This window comes from Triplophysa rosa, linkage group LG14 (genome assembly GCF_024868665.1).
Source record: "Triplophysa rosa linkage group LG14, Trosa_1v2, whole genome shotgun sequence".
NCBI lineage: Eukaryota > Metazoa > Chordata > Actinopteri > Cypriniformes > Nemacheilidae > Triplophysa > Triplophysa rosa.
In genome coordinates this window covers 11,854,840-11,871,857 of record NC_079903.1, presented here as the reverse complement: position 1 = coordinate 11,871,857, position 17,018 = coordinate 11,854,840, and the positions used below count along the sequence as shown (strand labels likewise).

General features: G+C 38.1%; 1 protein-coding gene across 3 annotated transcripts in view; it reads right to left on the bottom strand.

The window, feature by feature from the left end:
* The window catches only part of LOC130564640 (roundabout homolog 2-like), a 53,421-nt gene that overhangs the window by 13,626 nt on the left and 22,777 nt on the right, over positions 1 to 17,018 (bottom strand). For 2 of the 3 annotated variants that reach the window (XM_057350912.1, XM_057350915.1), the window contains exons 3-11: positions 16,697 to 16,854; positions 15,022 to 15,142; positions 14,722 to 14,860; positions 13,943 to 14,070; positions 8,156 to 8,280; positions 5,261 to 5,432; positions 3,623 to 3,828; positions 1,582 to 1,663; positions 1,250 to 1,418 (exon numbers count right to left, since the gene is read on the bottom strand). In XM_057350912.1, the coding sequence (XP_057206895.1) occupies positions 1,250 to 1,418; positions 1,582 to 1,663; positions 3,623 to 3,828; positions 5,261 to 5,432; positions 8,156 to 8,280; positions 13,943 to 14,070; positions 14,722 to 14,860; positions 15,022 to 15,142; positions 16,697 to 16,854 (1,300 nt within the window). The remainder of the gene's footprint in view (positions 1 to 1,249; positions 1,419 to 1,581; positions 1,664 to 3,622; positions 3,829 to 5,260; positions 5,433 to 8,155; positions 8,281 to 13,942; positions 14,071 to 14,721; positions 14,861 to 15,021; positions 15,143 to 16,696; positions 16,855 to 17,018) is intronic. The other variant, XM_057350914.1, reaches the window with a different exon arrangement.

Sequence of the window (17,018 nt, the reverse complement as noted above, 5' to 3'; positions counted from 1 at the left end):
ACGACTTGGCCTCTGCTCTCAGCCTCTCTGCTTCACCCTGCCTGCTGCTCTGCTGGCAGGACATTATTAGAGACTTCTGTTCATCTGACCTCCACAGAACCCAGAGGGGGAAAGTTCTGCTGAACTTAACCGCAACCCCTGAGGGCGGCCGGTCTGCACCAGAGCAACTTCCCACTCTTACTTTACCAGAAACTTCAATCTGACACGTTGAGTGATGTTTCTACCAAAACTGAAGCTGTGATGAATAACTCTTCTTATTTATTTCTTTAATATATATTTTGTACTACAGCAGCTCAGCATACTTAACGGGGCGGTTTCCCGGACAATGCTTATGACTAGTCTTAGACTAAAGTAAATGTTAGAGCTGTCTACACTGAAAACAGTTAGCAGTGACATATCTTAAAATACATCAGTAGCAGTGTTTTGTCTCAAAAATGTTTTTTGTAAGGTATGTTTGTAAAAACTACTTAAATGTCCTAATTTGACTAGTCCTGGTTTAAGATAATCCCTGTCCGGGAAACCGCCCCTATATGCACATAGGATGCAATTAAGTTATAATGCAAACTTCGTAATCAAGAAATTTTTCACAAAGTTAAAATAGAGAGAGACAGCAGGGACCTCCTATAACGTGTTGTATAAAATTGCATAAAAATGTTTCGTTTTATGAACAATTTGAAGGAATAGTTCACCAAAAATGAAAATTCTGTCATCATTTACTCACCCCCTTGCCATTTTAAACCTGTATGACTTTCTTTCTTCTGTAGAACACAAAAGAAGATATTTTGAAGAATGTACTGTAGGTAACCGAACAACAGTGGTACCCATTGACCTGCATTGGTGTTGTGTCTGTACAATAGAAGTTAACGGGTACCGCTGTTGTTTAATAAGTAATAGCGTATATACCATATTAATTTATTTACTTCCTGTTGCTTACATCATACATCACTACAATTATATTGATGTGCAGAGTCTTCAACATTTTACTGTGAGGGGGACAGTAAAACGTTTGACCTTTGGCTGAAGTCAGTTTGTATTGTATTATACAGTACTACCTAGAAGATATTTTGAAGAATGTTGGTAACCAAACAACATTGGACCCCATTGACTTCCATTGTGTGAACACAAAATCAAAATATCTTCTTTCGTGTTCGACAGGTTTTGCACGACCTGAGGGTGAATTAATGTAATGATGACATAACTTTCACTTTAAGAAACAGTAACGTACTCATGTCAACAGAATAATGTAAACCTGAAAGCCTCGATGACGTAAGAAGTGACAGCTGCTCCGCCCTCATGTGGGTTGGGCTGCCAGGTAAGAGTGACACTGTGCGAGGTCACTTCTGTCACCACGGGTTTCTGAGGAGGACCGGGCAGCTGCAGGGTCCGCGAAACCCCCGGCGAAGAGGACGCTCCATTCACTAAACACAAAAAACCTGAGTCAATGTTTCGTCAAGGCCATATACAGTACCTGATCCAAGCACATCTGACTGCACATCACAATCATCAGTGCTTCTTTAAGTGTCACTCTTTTCAGTTAAAGTTATAGCTAAAGAGAGTTATGAAAGGAAAGGATGTTCGTACCTTTCACTGCTAAAGTCCAACTCCACCTCGTCTCACCCGTGGAACTGGATGCGACACAGGTGTACGTCCCTGAGTCTGTCTCCTAGCAACAGAGAGGGCAAAATCATCTCTCTCTTTCTCTCTGCGTCTAAAAGACGACAAAGATAATTGCGAACATGCATTGTCTCTGAAGTGCTCTGCGCTTCTTTCCTCTGCTCTCCAAATGACGCGGATCAAATGCCTTGTTTTAGCCGATCAGTCAGTTTAGTTTGTATTGAGTTAGATAGAGGTCGTGACTGTTAAAACTCCCCCAAGATCAACTTTGACATTCGGATGCCTGTTTGATATTCTGCGTATGGCAATGCAATCTGTCAGTTGTCTCATTTAAGAAACAAATGTTGTACAATAGATGTCATTCAATCTGTGTGAATGTTCTTGAAAGGATATGCAAACAAAAGCAAAAGGTGCAGTATACATTTTTTACTGAACTAATTGAAGGCATAGTTTTTTGTTCTTTTTAAAGGGTAATAGGTTTGGAATGACATGGGGTTGGGGTTATCATTTTTGGGTCAACTATCCCTTTAAGTTTCAAGAATGTCCTTTTCTGTACATTATAAAACTGCATAATACATAGTGGTACCTTCCAACTACCTAAACTAAAGTGAAAGTTCACCGAAGAATGAAAATTCTGTCATCATTTACTCACTCTCTTGTCATTTCACACCTGTATGACTTTCTTCTGCAGAACACAAAAGAAGATATTTTGAAGAATGTTGTTAACTGGCACTTATTCACTTGCATTGGTTTTGTGTCCATACAATAAAAGTGAATGTGTTCGGTTGCCAACTTTCTTCTAAATACCTTCTTTTGTGTTCTGTGGAAGAAAGAAAGTCATACAGGTTTAGAAATGATAAGCGGGTGAGTAAACGATGACAGAATTTTTATTTTGAACTATCCCTTTAAAAGTCCTTTAAAGTTTAAACTGGGCAATAAAATACATTGTTTTAAACGTGCCTGCATGTGTATTTCTTTATTAAATGTATGTATGAACACTTTCAAGCTAAAATCATGATTTCACACATACCCACATAGTACGCAACAGACAGGCGTTGTGTGCACGTCCATGTCTGCAGCTAAACTCCATTGCATCCAATTACTGTAGTACAAAAACACCTTATTTGGAGACGTTTTGGACGTGCGCTATGCAAATTAAAAACTGTGGCACATGCATCATTCAGAATAAGACAGATTTCTCAATGTGAGAAAGAAAATTAGACACATTTGCGTGTGTTTGCACCTGTTGTGAGTCCAGCTAAATACTACATGAGCACACAAGTAAGAGAACTTGTATGGAGTTATTCCTAAAAAAAGATCCACAGAGTAAACGTTTGCTGCTTTAATATTCAGGAGAGCTGTACAAGCAAATTAAATATTTCGGTGCTATCTACATCTTCATTTGATAGGTTAATTCATCTAAAGTGTCAAACACTATACCACGACATGACAAATTTGGTTTCTTTTTCTGATCTATTGCACCGTAAGCCTAAAATCCCGAGCTATCTTTTTCCACTGAAGCGACTTGATGAATGGGGAGGGCGCACAAGTTCTTCTAATTAAAATCGAAACCACCAGTTGTTAGTCTTGTGCTGCCACAATCAATTAAAATAAATCTTACTCTTTACTCCGATTCTAGAAGAAAATTACAGATTAGCGTCACTTCCACGTAGTCACAAGAATTTTGTGAAGATCCAAGTGCCTAATTACATTAGAAGTACATTTAGGCCGAGCATCTCTAAGCAAACAGTTCTGTTGGCTATTGACGGATGAAGGTTACACGGCTATTTTTCGTCTTTCTTTCGAATGCGTTGATGGAAACCCTGCCTCGAGTAAGTCATAGCATATGAAACGCTCAAGTGGAGCCCATTACTTCAGGTGTGCTTGTGAATGTCTCACTCAGTCTGAAATGTTTTCTCAGAACCTCTCCGTCCGGGGAGCTTTCGCGTTTCAGAGCCCTAATCAAAGCAAACAATTCCCGTCTTTGTCTGAAGCGTCTGTCAAATACCTTCACGCTGTTGATGTGCAAAGTGCCGTTTTCCATTAGGCTTATGTGAATGTCATCAGCCAGAACGCTTTGCCCGTCTTTCTCCCACCTGACGCTGGGGAATGGGCTGCCCATCACATGGCACTGGAGTAGGGCGCTGGAGCCTGAGGCGAGAGTCTGATTGGCCGGGCCCTGACGGATAATTGGAGGAATGAGATCTGATGGGCCTGAAAGATAAACAGCAGAGAGTGTTTGTGAGGAGTGTGTTTGCATCTGTCCAGTCGTTTAACACGCTTCGGCCGTTACAGATCACCCAGACTCATTTATACAGCTCGTCTAGCTAGCAGTCCGACTTAATCACACTTTAAATACGCAATGTCATAAAAGACAGTGATATTGTGGAATTGTGGTTTTATTTTAGATGTGTGTATTTGTACTATAAAATTACATTTGATGGGTGGTGCTAGACCATGCAAAATTCGCCACCATGATGTTATTAGGGTTGCTTTGTGGTTGCTAATGTGTTGTATGTGATTACTAGAGCAATGCTATGCATTTGCTAGGGTGTTCTGCAGGGTTGCTAGATGGTTTCTGGGTAATTACGCCCTTTTCACATGACGTCACGCATCTTCCGTTCTGCCGCGAAGCAGTGTATCGTTACTTCCGCTAGCACTCCAGTTCATAAGGTGGCGGTAATGCACCTATAAGCTGGTTTGCCAACCGCCAGTAAAACTCAAGAAGAAGAAGTTACTTCCGCTAGCGCCTCAGAATGGAGTTTACCAAGTCCCTTGCACATGTGCCACAAATACGGCTAGATGATGTACAACGTTGTGACAAGCAGAGTGGGACGAGAGAGATGCTCGTCATCACTCGCGTCACCGGCCTCGCGCAGTTCCCTCACGGCCCTCGTCCCGCTCTGCTTGTCACAAACGTCTTGCAGACAAATTTTCGCTAACGACAAGATCAAAGCTAGAGAAAGGATACAAATTCTTTGTTGAACAGTACCTGTTTGATTATGAAGGTAAGTGTTTTCTTTTCTTTATGTGTTAGCGAAGGTGCTAGGATAAGTACTTGAATACGTGTTCTGTCAGTTTTTTTATCACTATTGTTAAATTCCAGCGCGACGTCAAAACGGAAGTTCTTCTTCTTCTTCTTGTTTGTTGCAAGACGGATGTTATGATACACTGCTTTGCAAAAAGGCGGAAGTTAAGTGACGTCATTGTGAAAAGGGCTTATACTGACCCCAGGAGCCCACCAACATGACATCACAGTGTTTTTGTACACCATGAGAAAAATCGTACGTCTAATTACTTGGAAAAGTAAAAGCTTGAATTCAAATAAAATATTGGCATAAATATATAAAAAAAAGAATCTACACGAAAATGTTAAATATTGCCAATTATAAATTATATGAATTGAAAATAAGTTTAAAATAAATTAAAATAAGATGAAGTTGAGGCACTGAAATTATAAACTGAAAATAAATAAAAACTAAAATAAAACTGAAATAAAAATAAATTAAACTTACTGTATATAGCAGTACTACTATAGAAAATTTGGCAGGTTTTAGGCAGTTTGTTAATACGAAGGGTTTTCTTCACAATTTTCTCTTGAGATGCCATTTGCTTGGTGGGATAAACGGTAGTCCCAAACACTCACCGGTTTTCACTTCCAGCAGAGCTTTGGCAACGACACTTCCCGCCACACTGATCGCCTGGCAGATATAGTACCCCGAGTCCTCAGAGTGAATAACAGAAATGGACAGATCTCCGCTCATCGACACGGAATAACGGCCCAACTGGGATGGAGGTTGGCCGGGGAAAAGCAGCATCTATGACAGAGCAGATTCTTGGGTTCACACCACACCATTGGCAAACTACCCAGCGTTCTGAGTAACAAAAAAACCTGGTTTACAAGTTAAGGACATATTATGCAAAATGGGATTTTTTTGTGCTCTTTCCTAACAGAAAAGTTTTGTGAACTCTGTAGACAAACTCAAATGTTCCTCCATGGCTCCAGTACACAATGTTTAAGAGAACTATATGGATGGGTCATTTACAGTACAAATTGTCACGTTTTCTGAAATGAAGTTAGGCAATGATACAGTAAAACTAAAACATATATTAAAAAAGGTAAGCAAAAGAAACAATTTGATTCGAGGGTAATCAAATTGGCTTAACTGAAATTATCAAAGCATTTAATATGGTTTCTCTAAAATAGCACAAAAATATTAATACAGTACATTAAAAATGTCCTTTTCATTAAAGAGATAGTTCACCCAAAAATTTAAATTCTTTCATCATTTACTCACCGCCATTGACTCATGACTTTCCTTCTTCTGCAGAACACAAAAGAAGATATTTTGATGAATGTTAGTAACCAAACAACATTGGACCCCGTCGACTTCCATCGTTTGGCCATTTGGCCATCGTTTGAGACATTTCTCAACATATCTTCTTTTGTGTTCCACAGAAAAAAAGAGTCATATACAGGTTTGAAATGACATGAGGGTGAATAAATAAATGATGACCAATTTTTTTATTTTTGGGTGAACTATCCCTTTAAAGGTAAACAGGGCTCGATCATTCCTATATTTTTCCTTCTACCAGTTTTATGCACTTGGTTAAAACTGGCTGTTAGAATCCATTTCACAGACCACCTACCCGGCTCCAGTATAACTGTGAAAAATCAAGTGTGAGTGCTCTTTAGCACTTTCCTGCCCTGACGGAGGTCTATTTTTAGAGAGGAAGCATCCTCTGAATTGCCATTATACTAAAAGTAGTGCTTTTGTGGGCCATAGGGATGTTCCTGATGTTCCTCTGTGTCAAACTGGCTCCTCCCACCTCTTCACAAGTCTCAATTTTTTCCTCTTAGGAGACCCAACTCTCGCTCGAGGTTTCTCATCATAATGCCTCTGAAAGCTTGCCGGGCTCGAGCGATCTAACACTCTGAATCATCTCTTCAGCGCAATCAGCAATGCAACACTAATCAGCAGCAATATAATCACCCGGAGGCTCCAGGCTTGTTTTCAAGCACTGGCTAAGTTAATGAGTCACTGATAAACATGATCTGAGACACAAATGAAACATCTTTACATCAAGAGATCAGCCTTTGATCTCCAATCAGGCTCTGGAAACCCACGCACGGTACACAGAGCGGTATTGGATTACACTGCCTGACAATGGCTGCATTTACATGCACTCTTATAATGTGATTATGGAAGAACTGTGATTGTTGCTACTGAGCCTAATCACTTAATAGAAACAGAATGAAGCGATTATATTAATGCGGTTACGCACAAATAACCATCAAGACAGTAAAATGTGTGGAGTATTTTTGAATGCACTGTATTATATAGACATATACATGCAGGCATATAAAAATCCACTCTGACTGAACTGGACAAGTGTACATGTGAGATTATTGAAGAATGGATGATGCTCATGTGCAGGTTCCAAAATACGGCTGATAAAGTAGGACTTTTAAATGGCTCAGAACATGATCATTATTCATATAGCATTGTACAACATGAGCATCGTGCATTTTATCAATAGTCACAAATAAAATGTCTTAATTTACATGTCTCTGACTTTTAAAGAGTAACTATTACAATGTCCTTAAAATTACATTTCATGCAGTGTGTAATGTTGCTGTGTGTGAATGTGAGCAGTCTGCCGAGCAAGTTGTAAAGCCGAAAGTGAACGATTCGATTCACTCAGAGTCAGCTCACAATGCGATGCGATTCACGATTCTGATCTCACGATGCAATTTAATCACGATTTTTTTACTAAATGAGTTGAGGAAAATTTTAAATGAACAACTGCCCTTTTATTATTTAAGACTTTGTCTGTGCTTTTCCTAACTTTTACTTTTTTAGTTTACCAAGTTTGCAGAAAAACGGCGGCCCCTACTGTTCAAAACATGTACTGCGATTTTTATAACGTCTCAACTGACTTGAATCGTCATACTATTATAATCGATTTTCAACCGGCTCATGGTGAATCGTTACATCCCTATAAACGAATATCAAAGTTATTGACTTGGGGAAAAAAGGAGTCGACTCTGAATCACGCGAACGACTCATTTAATTTCAGTTCCGGGTCAGATTTGCGTCACTCAGTGTAATGCCCGCCTACGTTCCATTTGCGACGCGGCAGACCAATCACAGCAGACTAGACCATCTGACCAATCAGATCAGAGTAGGCTGACAGAAAGGAAGGGATTAGACAGATGAATCGCCGAATGAATCATTTGAGAGTCAGTCAAGAAGTAAGGTAATAATAACTGCCTATTATTAGAAAATGAAAGTGTTTTTACACCTTGTATGTATGTAAACTTGTTGTTAGACACTCCATAAACCAATGTAGGACCTTAAAAATCCCAAAATATTTACTCTTTAATGAAAATGTCACATTATTTTGCTTACTCCTTACTTTCATCATGAATCATGTATGAATAAAAAATGTAGCCATTTGTTATGTCTTATTATACAGTGTCATTGTTCGAGCACATGACATGTTGGATATATTGGTAGGAAGCAGAAGTTGTTCTCACCTGACTGCCTTCTTTCTGCCAGAAAACCGCTGGAGGGGGGTTTCCCTGGGTACCACACTGAAAAGTGACAGTTCGTCCTTGGGCAGCGATTTGATCCTGTGGACGTACATCAATCTGTGGGGGAACTGAAAACCAGGATTTGACAGTTTAGAGAATTTAAACATGCTTTTTACAGTTTGCTTTCTGCATTTTACATATATGACTCTGTTGGTGAAATTCAGGTTAATTTAATTATGAGATCATGAGTCATAGCCATGAAATGACAAAATCTGTGATTATGACTGTAAATAACAGATTATATGATACATTTCAGTATATAATACATAATGTTCTATTTTTAATACTGAAATTAATGATTTTATTGACACTATGTTTTATGATTTTGCAACTGGAAGTTGGCATGGCTTGGCCTTACTCATTCAATATAAAAGATATCAAAGTTATATTACAGAATATTCTTTACATTATGTAAAATGATTTTATGTCGAAAACAGTAAATCATCCGAAATGACTAGTTGGGTTTCACTGGCAGGTCACATATACTTACAGTTTTTTACATATCGTTGCTGTCCTTCCAAAATCTTGGATGTCCAAATTTGCTGTTTTTTTAGGAAATGGAAAAACACGGTTCTTTTTAAATGATTAAATACTGTGTTGTCAAAGTTGACAAGCATTTTTTATACTTTTTATTGATTAGATATTTGCATTAAAGGTGACAAATAATTTATGACAAAAAATAAAAATATGAAGATTTTAAAAGGACAGCAGCGATATATTTATTTATTCACATATCATACACTGTAAAAAAATCCCATAAGAAGGTGATATTCCAGCAGCCGGGACGCCAGAAACAAAAACATAAAATATATATATTTTAAATTTAAAAGACCATGTTTTTAATGTTATTTTACGCAGAACTTGTACTTTCCAGTTTAAAAAAATCCAAGATAATTCTGTAAAATCTAATTTTGTAAAATTACAAAATTACAATTAAAGTTTTTTATATTTATTTCATTTTTTTGCAGATAGTGAAAAATGATAGCAAGGGATAGAGCGGGTTCAGAAAATGACACAAGCTAGACTTTCCCCACATACTGTAAGCACCACAGCTGCATATAAACAACCACACATGCCCAGCGGAAAATTGTATTGCTCAGTTGTCGCTTTTTAATTGCGCAGAAAAATGAATTAAGATTTAATTAGTCACATTATTGAGAAACATCGCTCTAAAATGCTAAAATTGCTCTAGATTATTTTTCTCCGGAGGGAAAATGTATTGTTTTACTCATTCTTACAAGTCGCTTTAGATAAAAGTGTCTGCTGAATTCCTATAAGTAAAAATGCAAGATTTGCTCATCCTGCTCTCAATGTAATCTAAATGCTATCTAAGAGATACAATTGAGACACTTAAGAAAATGTTTTCCTTTCCTAATCTTTCCCACCACTTGGTTCAATTCAAGGCAACATCCCTTATACCCCATACTGTATCTGTGATCACTCCGTATTTTACAAAAAAATAAACTGCAATCACGTGTTTTTTCCAGCATTGCAGATCACTGATCAGTTAAGTGCTGCCCTCTGAGACTCATCAGCACTGTGATTTTCACATTAGTGTTTAAGAGCCATCGGCTTAAAACATATAGAATCTCCTCTCAACCTGGATTAAGGGAAGTAATTAGTTGTGACTGCAAAGTAGATTCCCCTCGCTGGAGTCTGCAGCCCATGCTGGGATAGCCATGGACGCACGATGCGAATGAACATCTGTTTTCACGCCAATCTGACCGATCACAGGGTAGGGCGAGCCGTTTGAGAAGGCTGCTGCTTGGTTCAGCAGTCTGAGGTTTCATGAAAGCCAAACATAACCACCGACAACCACCCGGAGGCCATTTTCTGTTCAATCTTTAGTACAGCGCTGAGCTCGGGGCCGCGAGTCTTTGTTTGGATAACCAGACCGATACCCTGCTGTTCAGAAACTTCACAGTAGGTTTGTGAGAGAAGGAGTATGAGAGCGTGAAAAGCATACAGGGAGAAAATGAGGAGGATCTGACTCATCTGTGTTGTTTCTCCATTTTCACTTTTTTTTTGACGGGACTGGAAGCTCCCACACAAATAACAGCTCTTGATGAGGAGACAAGATCACTTAAACCCAAGAAGAAGAATAGCACGAGAAATTGTGGCTGGAGGTTCTTACAGAGCTTTCTGTAGACTTCAGGTGACTGTCATTGTATATATGTCAGCTTTAGGCACCAAAACAATGAGTTGTTACCTTGAACAATGATATTCTGGAGGCTTAACGAGATACTTTACCGTAAAATAGACGGTAAATTACGTTATGTCATCATTTACTCATCCTGATGTCATTCAAAATCTTACATTGGAGCCTAAAATTGGCAGCATAAAAATCCACCTTTTGTGTTCCACAGATGAAAGAAAATCATACGGGTTTGGAACAACATGAGAGGGGGTAAAAAATGACGGGATTTTCATTTTTTTATGAATTATTCCTTTTAAAGCAACAGCATTAGAATGCACCGATTTGCTTGTTTTTTAATACAGGGTACATTTCAGATGATCAAGGGAATGAGAATGTATTTGACTCACGACTCGATGCCGTGGGCATTTTGCCGGGCTGGGTAAAAGCTCTCATGCAAATGGACTCTCGTTGAGTGCACTGGTCTGATATGTGTAAAAACAGCAGATGTGTGTGGTCAGTCCGTAATCTTCAGTGCATTAAATCACGGATGCTGTGGCTTTGCTCTCTGGTATGTCACAGTTGAGAATACATGGGGTGGGACGGCAGCAAGCATCTGCTGAGATGATCGGAGAAGACGCTGTTCCCCTGACAACCACGGGCCCCGTCAATCACATATGAACCCAGGTGTTTGCATAACATCACACGGGATACAAACGGAATACTTCACTGTGTTACAATAACGTTCTAAAAGATGATTCAGTCACTTTTTACAATGTTAATTTCACTGTGTTTTTAAATTTCTGTCAACACTTAGCCAACCTCTTGTCATTCCAAACCTGTATGACTTTCTTTCCTCTGCAGAACACACAAGAAGATCATTTGAAGAGCAAACAATACTGTTCCACATTGACTTCCACCATATGGTCACAACTAAGACATTGTTATATGAAGTAAATGACAGAGTTATATAAAGGATTTAATGACATGAGGGTGCATAAACGATGAAAGATACGAAAGTGACATGAAGGTAAAAAAGGCCCTCAAAACTTCATATTTCATGCATTATTTCCCCATGAAACCTCATGGTAGTATCACATGTCTTCAAAAGCCTTTTCAAGTATCTTCACGCTATTTCCTATCACACCCACAATGCAGTTCACATAAATCAGTCACTTACTGAGCCACCTTGTGGGGAGCGACAGCATGCAGTGGAGGAAGGAAGGATTGCTATGGATGAGATGATGAAGGGCAACAAAACATCAAGGCAAATGAGACAGAAAATTTGCAAATGAAACATCAAGGAATGAACCCGAGTCAGAAAATGGAGAGAGAGAGAGAGAGAGAGAGAGAGAGAGAGAGAGAGAGGCAATAGGAAGGAGATGCAGAGAGGCAGAGCTGCTTGGTCTCATCTTAATTCAGACTGGCAAAATAACTGGAGGATGAATTGAATCAGGGCCACTACAGCTGCCTCCTCGGGTTGTGCCAGTTAAATTCTTTTCCAGTTCTCCCTCTTGTTTCTTAGCATACGCAAACGCACACACTTCACTGCCACGTCCTATTAACAGTGCCTTTGCTCTCTGTCAGTTTGCTGGAGCACAACGTCTTTCTATAACAGCTGTCAGATACAGTAATCCATACGCTTTAACATAAGCCCCACATAGGCTACTCGTTTTCTTCCAAAACCCAGTTAGCTGCCTACAGATGCTGGAGTTACAGCACACAGGATGTTCTGAAATGTATACGACTTATTTTTGGTTTCACTGAGGCTACTCGATATTTGTTTACTCAATATCTGTGTATTTTTATGCTTATAGCAGTATGGTGGTGTTAGCTTAGCAACATGCTAACATGTTTAGAGAGTCTAGTCTATTGCGTGGTACGTACCGTAAGGAAAATTCACCCTGGTTTTTTATTATAGCGTGTTTTTTTCCATAAGTGTAGTAATATTTTTTTTTCACTGTAAATATTTCAACTTTAAAACCTGCCTTAAAATTTAAGGGTTAAATCAAATTGGCTTTACAAGTCACTTAAATTTCAAATGATATTAAACTGAGTAAAAAAGTTGCATTTCATATGAATTATGAATTAAGTTGAAATTAAATTGAAATTTTAAGTCAGTGTAACATCATTTCAAATGCACGTGACTTGTAAAGTCAATTTGATTTAACTTAAAAATGTTAACATTTACATTTTTTCATTTAACAGCAACTTTTATCCAAAGCAATTTCCAAGAGAGCATTAAAAAAACACAAAATATAAGAATTTAGTATTAAATAATCGAAGACCACTAGCTCGTATTTATTTACTCTTATAGCTATATTATCCCAAATGTTTCCAACAATTTTTGAAATGTAACATCTTTACTCAATGTGTCGCCTGTCACACTTCTAAGTTTTTCATGTTTTTTTGCCACAGAAATCATAGTTGCGTTAAACATTATTTATATCACCATAGTTTGAATACAAATACTATGATTTTAATTGTTATTGTGATCTAAATGACAGCAACCTGCCACATGGAAATCACATCTCAAATGTCACAAAAACAGCCTTCTTCCACCTGAGAAATGTTGCCAAATTACGAAATATTCTATGTGTTACTGACGCAGAGAAGCTTATTCATGCATTTGTGACCTCAAGACTTGACTACTGTAATGCCCTACTTAGTGGTTGTCCTGCAGCATCAATAAACAAACTACAGTTAGTTCAGAATGCAGCTGCCAGAGTTCTAACCAGGTCCAGAAAATACGATCACATAACCCCAATGTTATCAACCCTTCACTGGTTACCCATTAAGTATCGTATTGACTTTAAAGTTCTTTTAATTACTTATAAAGCCTTAAACGGTTTAGCCCCTACCTACATAACAGAGCTTCTACCACACTACAACCCATCACGCTCTCTAAGATCTCAAAACTCCAGACTAACACCTAGAATAACTAAATCCACCAAAAGGGGTAGAGCTTTCTCATACGTAGCACCTAAACTCTGGAATAGCCTCCCCGATACTATTGGAGGGTCAGACACATCTTTTCAGCCAAGCATTCACTTAATGCAAAATATGCTAAATAAACCACCGGGAGACTGCATTTATTAGATATTATTTACTAGAATAATCTTGCTTGTACTATAAACACCATGCACTGTGCTGTGTTTTATCTTTTTTGTGTTTTTCAGTTTTTCTTATTTTCTCTCCTGTAAAGCTGCTTTGGAACAATGCACATTGTGAAAAGCGCTATATAAATAAAATTGAATTGAATCTGCAGTAATACAGTATAGACCATAGCAAAATTGTGTTTACTACAGTTTTACTACTATATAGTTAAGCCATGATTAATTTTTGTAAGGGTAGTGATGTAGCTCACTAGAGCTAATCTTTGAAAGGAACTGCCTCCATCTGACTTCACACAGATCAGACTGATTCCACCTGACAGGTTCAAATGTCTGTGGTGAGGTCTGTTTAATGGAGATGAAGAACGCATGCATGAAGCCAAGAATATCAACTCGCTTCTTTCTGATTTATATTTCATGCGTGCTACAGTTTGTCAGAACACACATTAAAGCCAGAGAACAATGCACATATGCATGTTTTACCGTGGACCTGTAGCACGGCGGAGGCTTCCGTTTTGCCCACGCTGTTTTCTGTGACACACGTGTAAGTACCCTCATCCTCCGCTCTCACCCGTATCAGACGGAGGCTGTTGTCACTGCGGATCTCAAATCTATTCGGCCAAGAAAGAGAAAACAGACGTCTATGTGGAGTGTATATTGAGCAAAATCATCACACCTTCCTCCTACACTTCCTTCTGACTCTATACAGTACGTCCAAGACAGAGAATGTTTCTGTCTGACTTTACAATACATGCCTTTGTTTCTATTGTATTGTGTTCTGAGCAGCTTTTAGTCTTTGAAATACAAACTGGTTTTTATTTTGGGGATTTTTCTCACTTTTTAAAAAACGACATCTATTTGGATACAACAAAAGTCAACGTAGGAATGACTTTTCCTTATGCCAAATCTGTGTCACATTTGAGCTCAACATGTCTAGAGACAAAAACACAAATTATTGTTAATACTTTTTGCCAAAAAACATTTAATTTTGCTTTTAAACCATGTGTGTGTTAGATTTTCTGTGTGTTTGTTGTTGCATAATTAAATGAAACATTGCTCTTTGTGAGTGGAAACGCAATTATTTAAAAAGGTCAGTTTGATGTTTGTTTGCTTTCTAATGATCTTTCTTCCTCTGTAATTCAACCATGTTGGCAACAAAAAATGGATTCTCCATTAACTAATTTAACTACTATATAAAATGTCATTAAACTGGCATCTGAGATCCAAAAAGCTATCAGAAACGTCGGTAGCTGGAATCTGACCTCCCCCGTGGAAGTTCTCCCTCGTCTCTATTCCAGCGCACAGTTGGAGCCGGATCTCCATGCACCTCACAAATGAAGTCAACTGTCTCCTCAGCCAATACAATCTGATTCACTGGCCGACGGATGAAGACTGGTTTCTCTGTTCCAGCAAACAAACACACAAACTCAATTCCACTTTTATAATCTTTTTCCAAATGCACATCGTACTGAAATGTTTTGTTTTTCTGCTTTGAAGCAATGTCGGAGAGGTCATTTTCACCCTTTTGCAATACCAAAAATGAGTCCGAAAATGGAACTTACCATACACCACCAGTTCAGCTGGATCACTGTCTTTCTCGCCCACCATATTGGTGCCCACGCACACATACATGCCTGCGTCACTCTTTCGGGTGTGTGATATCACCAGTTTACCACCACGTATCTGAATACAAAAAATATGTGACACGTCATCAGTCAAAGCATTAGAAAAAGTGGGCTAATAAGTTTCCAGTGATGGAGTTTTTTCTACCTGATCTGACCTTTTAACAATCACTTTCTTTAGTGTAACCAGTAATATTATACTTTAACTCAAATATAACCACTTTACTTAAATGTTATCACATAAAGCACATTTTAACTTTAACATTTAAGTTATTCAAAGTTTTGGTGTTGACATAGCAATGCTACAAAAGGATAGAGCTTTTCAGCCTGCGGTCCTAAACCCCAGATATGAATTAGCATTTTTGGGCCATGGGCTGCCAAAGAAAAATGTAATTGCTTAGCCTTAGAGGTTACGCTTTTGACAACAGAGTGCTTATTTACGTAAAACTTTAGATTTACATCGTCTAAAATGTTTCTTCTACAATTCAATGGGACATCCATATTTACATCTCAGACTTATCAGTCAAAGCACTTATCAAAGAACATATATTTTCACTCTCAATATATTAAATCATTTCACTGGCACATAAAAAATTAAGAGACCATTCCAAATGTTCATTCAATCAGCATTTCTAGACATATTCTGTCGATTCCAGTCAAGTGTTTGTTGAATTTCAACAAAATCAAGCTAGGAGTGATATAAAGTCATCCAACAGCAATGTGAAAGACTGACAGCATGACAAGACACATGAAAACTGTGATAAAAATCCAGGTTATCACATTATTATTTATTTATTTTTCTTAAATACATGTACAAATAGTACTGGTGTACTGCTTAAAAGTGAATATGAACTTGTTTTGTTCGCAGTATTTGAGGTCTGAAAAAATACAGAGTATCTTTTCTGTTATTTTGAAAAAATGCAAATAGAAACAATATTTCGTTTGAAATTTGGAAGAAATATTGTCAGTAGTTCACAGAATAAAACACAAATCATGATTAATTATTAATTTGACCTAAACACAAACCTATAAATAGTAAATTCAGATAAAAATGAAATGTCTTTGAAATGGTCTCTAATTTTCCTTCGGCTGTATATTAAAAAATATATAGAATGGTACATTGTTAACATATTAAACCGTACAATATATTGAACAATACATAACACTTTTCGTATACTAAAAAATATAAGCATTTGATTCCAATGTATTAATTAACATAGCATATTGCATTATATTCCAGTATATTCCCATGTATTTTTGTTTTGTAAGGCTATACTTGCAAACCTGAGCTGTTTAAGAAATTCTTGAGGTCTCTTCTGTACCTCCAAATCCAGAATTTAACCTCATTTCTTTCTATGTGAAGCAACTAAAATTTTAAAGAGCTCTTAACTGAGTAACAATTGACATCATGACTTTGCAGCACTACAAAAACACTTATTTCTGGCAGCAGTGATGCCATTTAATGTAAGACAACAGGAAATGACCTCACACACTGAATCATCTTTCAATCAATGCTGGTTACGAGGATGGTGACGTCGCTATTGCATTACAACCTACTGTAATCATCACCCTCAAATCAGCCCTGCCACCATCTCACTTTCTGTTATTGACTCACAGAGATCCTGCCGTCCTTGTCATTGACACGAACGTTATTCCTCTTCCATGAGACAGTGGGCTCGGGGTGACCCCGTGGAGGGACGCACTCCATCACGGCGAGCTCCCCGGCTGCCACCACCACATCATTGGGAGGCTGCCGGAAATCATCTCGGAGAACTGTGGGAGATTGAGAGAAGCGTTAGGTGTTTCTGTTTAGTACATTACAATCGTCTTTGTGTGAGATGTTTGTTGATCTTCACTGAGGAATGAGGGAATTATGAGTCAGAGATGAATGTGAATTTCTGTCTTCTCATCGAATGTCCTCGTGATCCCTCGGCTTA